Here is a 10,345-nt window from a genome sequence, read left to right on the forward strand (position 1 = left end):
AATTAAATCTTTTTAACTTGCAAATTGTAAATCAAAATTGGATGACCCCCAACCCCTCAAAAAGATGCAGAAAAAAACATGAGAAATACAAATAATTATCAGTCTAACAGGGACCAGGTGTCCCAAAACCTGCAAGAACAAACTATAAAAACATAAATAACCCCTATGCTGATATTTACTTTTCTTATAAGATTTTAATAACTAAATCATTATAATTTCAAACATGATAGCAATGCAAGTTTTTACTAAAGTTTCTGCTGCTACGTTTCATGTCAAAGACAATCATCTCTGTCCAAAGAACTGGGGAAACCTCAGAAGTAAAACTGACATTATTTATTGACTCTAACAAGACACAAAACAGTAAAGCAACAGATAAAAAAAATCAAGAGGCTTTACAAGTAAAAATATGGAGCTTTCTGTAAGCGTTTTCACAGAATGTGTTGAACCGTGTGAACGTAAGACTGAAAATATTTCATTATTTTACACACAGAGAAGAAGCAGATCAAACACAGCTGCCCACAGACTGAAAGATCTGAATAAATAGTGTAACTGAGGCTGTGAATAAGACATTAAACAAACTCAGAATGATGTTTACAGTCACACTGAGAACGTCTCACTTCCAAACAGGGTCTCCGTCATCATCATCACAATAATAATAATCCTACTGAGGTTGTTAAAATGCAACTTTTTAATAAGTCCTGTGGTGCATTTCCAGCTGTGAAGCCCAATTAGCACAGTGTGGTGTGACTGCTTTAGTGCCCTAACTTCTCACATACACAGGATGCTTCATGTGAAACAGCATCTGCAAGAAAAGGCAGAAATTACAAAGCAAGGAGATGTAGTGCCTTTGAACCAAAATAATATCCACAAGTTTAAGGTGCCAGAACATCATAAAACAGCACATTTTATTTTTACCTTTTATCTCCCTCAGCTGACTGATCTTTTCCTGCACAAACCTTCTATTCTGCCACACCGAAGTCTATTGTGTTAACCTAAAAAAACTCCATATTCCCTTCGTTTCATACCAACATCCCACTTGGAAAGTGAAAAAGTTTAAGGTTGATGACAGACGGAAATATTTTTAACTGTGTGCTCAATGTTTCCGCTTCTAAACTCATCTCCTGATCAGCATCAGAAGTTAAGGAATGTTGATTTATGATGTTTAAACTCCTACATTGATGACAACTCTTCAGAGCATCCCCATCTGCAGCAGTAAAATAAGAAAACTCACTCGAGTGCTCAGATCTCAGCTTCCACATCGTCACTGAGCAAACTGTCTTCAATGTAAAATTCAGCTACAACAGCAATGTGTTGTAGTCCTCTTTCTGCTTGCAACATCCTGCTATGGTGGTTAGTGTGAGGCTGACGGGAGAATATGGGGGCAGCAGCATTTATCTGCTATGTGGTGCATGAAGAGGGCTAGCTGAGGAGGTCGGGTTGCAGGTTGATCTTCTGCAGGACGTCTTCAGGCATGCAAAGTACTGGATTCACCGGTTTGATCTGCTTGTCGCCTAGGAGGGACAGACCCGCAACTCCGAATAGAGTGTGGAAAGGATCCACCTGCAGAAGGAAAGGGTCATGCTTATTAGCAAATTTACAAAGAAGTGACATAGTGTCAACATGATGGAGCTATAAAGAGGACGCTGAAAAAGAGAGTTTGGTTCTACACACAATGAAGGCAAATAATGTTGCTGATCTAACAACTGCATATAAATGTCTGAGAGGAAAAATAATGAGCTAGGTATGAGTAAAAAAAACATCAGGAGGGGGCTCGCCACACGTGGCCATGAGAAAAACATGGCTTTAACATCACCATGTTAGAGTCTTTTCCTTGTTTGTGAATTTTAATTGTGAACAACAGCTCACCATGTCTCCTGGTCTATCAGCAAAACCTCCCGTCTCTTCATCTTGACAGGCCAGAATGAAGGTTCGCAGCTTGGCTTTGTCGATCCAGTGGATCCTGCCGATGATTTTCAGCGACGCCAGAACCCACCACGAGTAGCACACGTCTGGAAGCTGAGTGAAGGAGAAGGCTGGGTCAGAAGTCATCACACCTGATTTCAATCTTAAACCAGACAAACGACTCAGCATAAACACCTTCATCAATAAGTGCAATATTTGCTACTCATACAGGACTGAAAAGTGTATCGAGTGAGAATTCCTTCATAATTAAGTCAGAAATTTCCACCGACCACTTTGAAGATGAACAACTCGTGTCAGCAGACGGTGGTGGTGCAGGCTCACCACTAGTGGTTGTAATTCAGTGGTAGTAGTACTTATCCTCCAGGAAACACATTTATTCATGGTCAATCCTGTTTACAGGTGCAACCACTGATGTAATAATATTTGTATTTTATTGCTTTTTAATGCTGGAACAGATGTCACAGAGATTAACTGTCACTGTTCAGCTGATTACAATACCTGACATAAGCACTTGCTGAGCTGTTACAAAGCTTATCAACAATTTTATAACATTCGAAATTACTAATATTTCTATATTATTATTATTATTATATTCTAAACATATGACCCAAAACAATAGACATCACAGTAATTTCCACACCTATCATAAAAAGGAGCTTAGAAGAGCCCAATTAAACCTAGTAAAAATAGTATCAGTTGTAATTTCAGCAGTTTAGCTAAATTTAGTGAAGTTTTGACATATAATAAGTATAATAAGCAGTTTAACCTGATGGGTTGATACTGGACTGTTACTGTTATTACACCTGATTGATTGCAAATTCTGCTTTTCATAGTAGGAAAGGAATGACAAGGGAGTCCAAAATCCAGTGAACACAAACCTTCTCGGGCCGTCCGTTAAGGCCTCCAGATGGCAGCTGCCTCTCACAGAGCCACCAGCCCAGCAGGTCAGCGTTCAGCTGGTGCAGCTGTCCCGTGAGCGACAGGAAACCAGTGCAGCAGTAAATCTGAGAGACAGGAGGTAAAACACAAGCGGTTTTTATTTCAACATCACTACAGGAGCAGTATGTCTCTCAGTTATGACTCTGCCTCACTCCACTGAGATCAGCCTGCAAGTTCACATCTACTGGGACAGAAAAATTTTATACCTGACCAGCGTGAGACTCTGAACCAGGTCTGCAGCCAAAACCGCCGTCAAAGTTCATACAGGACAGGACGAACTCCACGGCTTTGTCAACATTTATCATGTCCATTTTTCCCTTGGAGACAACAAAGAATTCAATCATCATCAAATTGTGCATTTACAGAGTCCATTTAACAATTTATCGAGTGCAATGAGCTAAAACTAAGACTTTAACACAACAGTCATGTTTGTTGGAATTGTACCAGGAAAATACTGTGATGCAGCAGGAAGATTTTTCTTTTTTTTAGCCTGTTTTGATATTTTTACTATTATGTTTTACATAAAAATAGTACAATGCCACCAAGATATGCTTTATGTAAGTTGTCTAAAAAACAGTTAAAAAAAACAAAACTGAATAACACAGAATATTCTTACCTCCATAAAGGAGGATTTACTGCAGGACCGATATATTACACTCCATCACTGTCACAAAAAAAAAAGTTTATGGATACATACCAGTAACGCTAGTGTTGCAACAGCACAGAAAGAAAACCGTGTATCTATTTCCCCTGGAAAGAAAAACAACTCTGATTAGAATGGACTCTATAGATTTTGATACTGTATTTAAAAATTGATGCAATATAAATGAATGTAGACGTTTTAAGCGGCAACCTGTAGTGCACAGCAATCTTAAAAATGTAAATTGTTGGCGTTTTGTTTCTCACTTAGCAGCCACGTAGCCTGAAAATCAAACTTTATGAAGTTTGCAAAGCCGGAAAAAACTTTAAGAGGTGAAAGGATAAAAGAAAAAATTATTTCAGCTGCTTTCTCAGTTTCTAATACCATGAAGAAAAGGCAGTTAAGATTAATATAAATATTATAGAAACATATCATCTCAAGTTCTCTTTTACTCTTACTTTTGACCAGAATGTTTGTGTTCCACTGTATATCCAAGAGATGAACACATGACACATATATAATAAAAATACATGTGCTTTTCATTCTCTCTCTTTCTTCTTGCGCTCTCTCTCTTGTTGAAACGACTGCTCACCCCATTTGTCCCCTGCAAAGGAGCCATCTTCCTGCTGAAGTCCTTGGACATATTCCACCACCTTGTCCACATCAATCGCATCCATGCTGTCATACAAGCACAAGATCTGCAGAGATTTGACAAAGAAGAAGAATAAAATCCACAGAGTTAAAAACCAAATGACAAAATATTAGCATGTGAGCTAATTGAAAGTTTTCTTCTATAAACATCAACAAAAACAACAATTGGACCTGTTTGATAAGGGAGATACTCAAGAGAGTGAAATATAAAATATTAGAAATGCTAGAAAATTACATTGAAGGAGAACCTAACAGACAAATTTTATGCAACACTACATAATCTTAAAGTTCAGTCTGTTATCAGGAATTAAAATCAACTACAAAAAATTATTACTGCTGTCTATATTATTTGTATTTCCAATTTATTTGTAAGATGATGAAACTTTCAGGCTTCAATCAAGTCAGACAATTTGTCAGGAGTCACCTGGACAGCACTGAGGGTGTAGAGCAGGTGTGGATCGTGTCCGATGCTGGCGCTGATGCCTCCGCATTCATGCTGACAGGATTTGATGAAATCTATAATCTCCTGCCGGTTCATTCTGTGCAGCTGGCCCATGAGGTCCATCACCGTCAGACCCCAGTAGATACCGCTCATCCTCAGGTACTCAGACAACGTGTACTCCTGAACTCACAGCATAAAACACTCATATGAATGCAACTTTATTAGACAGCAGCTTAGTTTTCTCCCACTGTTCTGTTTAATACATCACCAATATTTATGATATTTAACTTGATGTCTCTAGTAAAGCTGGTGCTGTAAAGAAAGTAAAAGATTAAATCTAAGGATGTAAAATCAAGTCCTTATTAATCATTAAATGAAATGTATGTATTTACATTGGTTTATATAAAATTACTACATCATTTGTTTGCATTTTTTCTAATATTTTGCAAAACTCATTCATTTCAATCAAGCAAATTCTATTACAAACAGCAAACCTCCAAAATGCACACAACGGATTGTGCAAAAAAACTGTGCAAAAAATCTTGAGCCACCCATCATTCTTTTAAATTTTCCTCCAAGAAACCAGAGGACAAATGAAGTGTCAGACCTACTGCGGACTTGACACAGCCATTAAAAGATGGATCTGGATATTAATCCATCAGCTGTTCACTGAAGTGTCATCAGATGTGGTTTCCTTTAAGGGTGGCTGTCAAGCCATTCTTAAGGAAAAGAAGAGAAAGTAAGACTTGGGTATACCAAGTGAAACTAGAATTGGACTAAAAATCAGTGACAACATGTCTTGTGAAAAAAGATGAATCCTCCCCAGAGCCCAGACTTCAATGTTACAGAAGCAGTGTCGGGTCATCTTAACAGAGCACTGAACAGAAGGCAGCAAACATACAAAGCCTTGAGATATCTTTTAAGAAGCTTGGACTATTCCAGATTACTACTTGCAGAAATTACAAGAAAGCTTGTCTAAGAGGGTCCTGGATGTGTTTCTAGAATAAAAGATGTCACACCAACATGGACTTTAAAGTTTAGAACTGTTTTTTTTTTTTTTTTCTATATTGTTTCTCAATTAATGTATACACATGTTATACACAATAGCAGAAAACACCCCCAACACAGGCAGCTAGATGTAGTACAACTTTACTGACATAGTCATCCCTCTTGGAGCCATAAGCAGCGATGTAGTCCGCGTGTTTGTTCAGCATCAGCGTGCTGGGCGCATCAGGCTTGATGATGACATCTTTTATTTGTGTACCCTGAGATTAAAAACATAACAAAACAAGTCATTCAGATTACAACACACAAGTTAAACTGTACACCCCAACAATTTTCTTCCACGTCGGCAGTCAAGTAACCTTGTGCTATGGATCTAAAAAGACTGAATGTAGACACGATAAACACCTTGTTGACAACCAGCTACATGCTAGCGCTGACGCTAGCTATATTTAGCTTCTCTTCCAACTGATTTAACAAATTACAGTAAATATTATGCTACTTTTGGACACAATGGAGATAGACGTACATTTTTACCTAATCTAAAAAAACAACAATAAAGCAATTATACAATAAAAACTGGCCATTACAATCGGATTACCATTCTGACATATTTTGCAGGATCCAGCTTCCGCCTCCACTTCTTCTTCTACTGACGCTTTTACGTCTGTTAGTTTTAGATCCGCCACCGCCACCTGCTGCCTCGGAGAGAGCACCGCAGGGCGTATGTGTCCACGTGTTTCGTCTCATGGACTTTTTACTGTTATAATTCAATTGGCTTCTTGCCCTTTTAAAATAAGAATCGCAATAATGTGAAGATTATCAGATTTTTTTTATAATAAGAAGGGTAATCAAATGCTTTGAAAATAATTCTAAGGACAAAAATCTAAAGTAAAGGTCTGACTTCATAAGAGCAGTTATGCTATTTTCTCAACTTTTACCAATAAACTGACCAATTAAATCAATAATAATAGGACAGTTCATAAATTAGTAAATGTAAAATGTATATTGAAATGAAAAGACACTATACACTGATTGGTCAAAAAAACAAAACGTCGCCACCAAAAGATAAACACGCTAAAATTTCGTTGGACTGCCTTTAGCTTCGAGTGCGATAAACATTTGCTGTGTCACAAGATTTATTTCCATGTATTCATCAAGATCCTGTATTGATAATAAGAAGCCTTCTCCACACACACACACACACACACATATATATATATATATATATATATATATATATATATATATATATATATATATATATATATGAATTGTCCCCTCGCTCTCCGTGGGCGGTCTCTCATCCATCCAAGCTCGGGTCCTCTGGGAGCTTGCGGGTTATGCGCAGTATCTTTGCTGTTCCTAGGACTGCACTCTTCTGGACCGAGATGTCTGAGGTTTGTCCTGGGATCTGCTGTAGCCACTCTTCCAGTTTGGGGGTTACTGCCCCGAGTGCTCTGAAGACCACGGGCACCACTGTTGCCTTCACATTCCAGGCCTTCTCAAGCTCTTCTTTCAGGCCTTGGTATTTCTCCAGTTTCTCATGTTTCTTTTTCCTGATGTTGCAATCACTTGGTATTGTGATGTCAACCACAATGACTTTCCTCTGCTGTTTGTCCATCACCACAGTGTCCGGCTGGTTTGCCATTACCATTTTGTCTGTCTGGATCTGGAAGTCCCACAGGATCTTAGCTCGGTTATTCTCTACCACCTGCGGAGGTGTTTCCCACCTTGACCTCTGGGCTTCCAGTCTGTACTCCGCACAGATGTTCCTGTACACTATACCAGCCACTTAGTTATGACGCTCCTAGTAAGCTTTCCCTGCCAGCATCTTACACCCTCCAGTTATGTGCTGGATTGTCTCAGGGGCCTCTTTGCACAGTCTACGCCTGGGGTCTTGTCTTGTATGTTATATCGGGGCCTCTATTACTCTGGTGCTCAAGGCCTGCTCCTGTGGAGCTATGATCAGTGTCTCTGTGCTGTCTTTCAGTCCAGCCCTTTCTAGCCATTAGTAGGATTTCTCGATATTAGCCACTTCAGTTATCTGTCGGTGGTACATCCCATGGAGAGGCTTTTCCTCCCATGATGGTTCCTCCATCACCACATGATCTGTTTTCCACTGCCTGAAACATTCACCGAGTACTTCGTCCGTTGAGGCCATCTTCCTGATGTATTCAAGGATGTTGGATGTTTCATCCTGGATAGTGGTTCTGACACCCACTAGTCCTCTGCCTCCTTCCTTGCGCTTAGTGTACAGTCTCAGGGTGCTGGATTTGGGGTGGAACCCTCCATGCATGGACAGGAGCTTTTGTGTTTTCACATCTGTGGTCTGAATCTCTTCCTTTGGCCAACTTATTATTTCCGCAGGGTATCTGATGACCGGCAGGGCATAGCTGTTAATTGCCCCGACCTTGTTCTTGCCATTGAGCTGACTCCTTAGGACTTGCCTTACTTGTTGGAGGTATTTGGCTGTGGCTGCTTTTCTTTTGGCCACTTCGAGGTTGCCATTTGCTTGTGGGATTCCAAGGTACTTGTAGCTGTCCTCAATGTCTGCTATCCTGTCATCTAGGAGTGAGACCCCTTCTGTATGGACTTCCTTCCCTCCCTTTGTCACCATCCGCCCCCACTTCTCACGTCCAAATGGCATTCCGATGTCATTGCTGTAGATCCTGGTTGTGTGGATCAGTGAGTCAATGTCTCGCTCACTCTTGGCGTACAGCTTGATGTCATCCATGTAGAGGAGTTAACCCATTCCTGAGTCAGTTTCCATAGCCAGTCTTGGTGATTATTTGGCTGAGGGGGTTCAGATCTATGCAGAACAGCACAGGGGACAGGGCATCTCCTTGGTATATGCCACTTTTGATGGACACTTGTGCAATTGGCTTGCAGTTGGCCTCAAGGGTGGTCTTCCACTGCCACATTGAGTTTGCAATGAAGGCTCTTAGAGTCCTGTTGATGTTATACATCTCCAAGCATTCCATGATCCATGTATGTGGCATTGAGTCATAGGCTTTCTTGTAATCAATCCAGGCAGTGCACTGATTGGTATTCCTGGTTCTGCAGTCCCGAGCGACTGTTCTATCTACCAGCAGCTGGTGTTTTGCTCCTCTGGTATTTTTACCAATGCCCTTCTGTGCTGTGCTCATGTATTGATCCATGTGCCCACTTATCTTAGACGCTATGATGCCTGACATGACCTTCCATGTGGTGGGGAGACAGGTTATTGGCCGATAGTTAAATGGAACTGTTCCCTTCAGGGGATCCTTCTGGATCAGCATTGTCCGGCCTTCAGTTAGCCATTCAGGGTGGGTCCCATCCTTTAGCAGCTGGGTCATTTGTGCTGCCAGGTGCTCATGGAGTGCAATTAGCTTCTTCAGCCAGTAGGTGTGAACCATGTCAGGCCCGGGTGCTGTCCAGTTTTTCATACCTGAGACTCTTTGTTGAATGTCTGCCAATGTGATGGTTACTGGTTCTTGTTCAGGGAGGTTGCTGTGGTCTGCTCTTAGATCCATCCCCTGACCTGGCTCCCCCTTGCCGTAGCATTTGTGTTGTACCTCGTCAATCTCAAGCTGTGATAGCAGTTGCCATCTGTGGATGTTGGAACGTTGAGTTACTAGTTGTTTGGCAGTGAGTGTGGATTGTGGTTTTCAAAGATTCCATATTTCCCACAATCTCTGCATGTAACCCCTCTGACTAGGGTTACTGGAGTAGTAACATTCCAACAGAGCCTTGTTCTCACCTCTCGTCCATTTCCGTCTTGTTCCAGTAGCCCACTTCTTGCCAGGGTGCTCTGGTTCCCCAGCACCTGACGCAGACCTTGTTTGACCAGGTGACGTCTGAGCCAGTATGTCTCGTATTTCCTTGTCTCTCATCATATGAGGTAGGCAGTCTTGCCTAAGGACCCACACTATGTGTTGGTAATTGCCCTGGCCGGGATGTGAACCCAGGTCTCCTGCGTGAAAGTCGGATTTAATTTTTTTTTGCCAGAGATTGTATGAAAACCAGCTGATATATTTTTATCTCATTATTTACTTTCAAATATTGGATTAGAAATTGCTCAAAAACCACAATCCAGGTCCCCAGGACCCACCGCCATGCATGTTTTAGATGTGTTCCTACTCCAAAACACTTGATTAAGATCAATGAACTTCCTTATCAAGTTCTTTGCAAGCCTGCTAACTATACATTTAAATTTAATTCAGGTGTGTTAAAGTAGGTTTCCTATAAAACATGCAGGCCAGTGGGGGCTGAGGATCAGGATTGAGAGACACTATCAGAGCATCTCTAGCATGGTCCTCTGGATCCACTAGAGATGTAACATTCATGAACAAATCAAATTCTTTTTAATGAACGATGGGAACCAAGTCGGAGCTGTGAGTCTTTCATTTTTAAGCCATGCATACTCATACAAATTTTCCACGCTGCCCTTATCACACATATGTGCCATCACTGGAGTCTGATGTCCAACACACTCCGGCATGATGCATCTATGGGCAGAAAGTATTATTTGGAAACAAATATGTGGCAAGACGATGTGTGAGCATGGGAAGAATAAATCCATTTTCAGTTGGTATGGAAAAAAACACAATTTATTAGGCCGTTCTGACACCAAACAACCTTCTTCCCTGTGGGCAGTCCAACCCATCTGCTTGGCAGCACTTCCTATTTATTACCCAAGGCCCCACCCTCTCAATTCCAACAGACCTATCACAGCAGACTTCTGAAAAATAAGGTAACAAGCTCAT

At 40.9% G+C, this 10,345-nt stretch overlaps 1 protein-coding gene across 2 annotated transcripts; it reads right to left on the reverse strand.

The window, feature by feature from the left end:
• Positions 1-314: 314 nt before the first annotated feature.
• rabggtb (Rab geranylgeranyltransferase subunit beta) lies at positions 315-6,284 on the reverse strand. 2 transcript variants are annotated; one of them, XR_006011329.1, is made up of 10 exons: positions 6,199-6,284; positions 5,753-5,860; positions 4,578-4,775; positions 4,095-4,200; positions 3,560-3,612; positions 3,069-3,179; positions 2,802-2,927; positions 1,867-2,016; positions 1,232-1,560; positions 315-802 (listed from the first exon to the last, which is right to left on the reverse strand). XR_006011329.1 is itself a non-coding variant. In XM_041993184.1 (9 exons), exons 1-9 carry the CDS (start codon positions 6,199-6,201, stop codon positions 1,420-1,422), a joined length of 996 nt encoding a protein of 331 aa, XP_041849118.1. In that variant the 5' UTR covers positions 6,202-6,284; the 3' UTR covers positions 315-1,419. The 2 variants fall into 2 exon arrangements, 1 of the variants encoding a protein (XP_041849118.1); XM_041993184.1 differs by having other exon boundaries at positions 315-1,560.
• Between the last annotated feature and the right edge of the window lie 4,061 nt (positions 6,285-10,345).

The sequence above is a fragment of the Melanotaenia boesemani genome, chromosome 8 (assembly GCF_017639745.1).
Source record: "Melanotaenia boesemani isolate fMelBoe1 chromosome 8, fMelBoe1.pri, whole genome shotgun sequence".
Lineage (NCBI taxonomy): Eukaryota > Metazoa > Chordata > Actinopteri > Atheriniformes > Melanotaeniidae > Melanotaenia > Melanotaenia boesemani.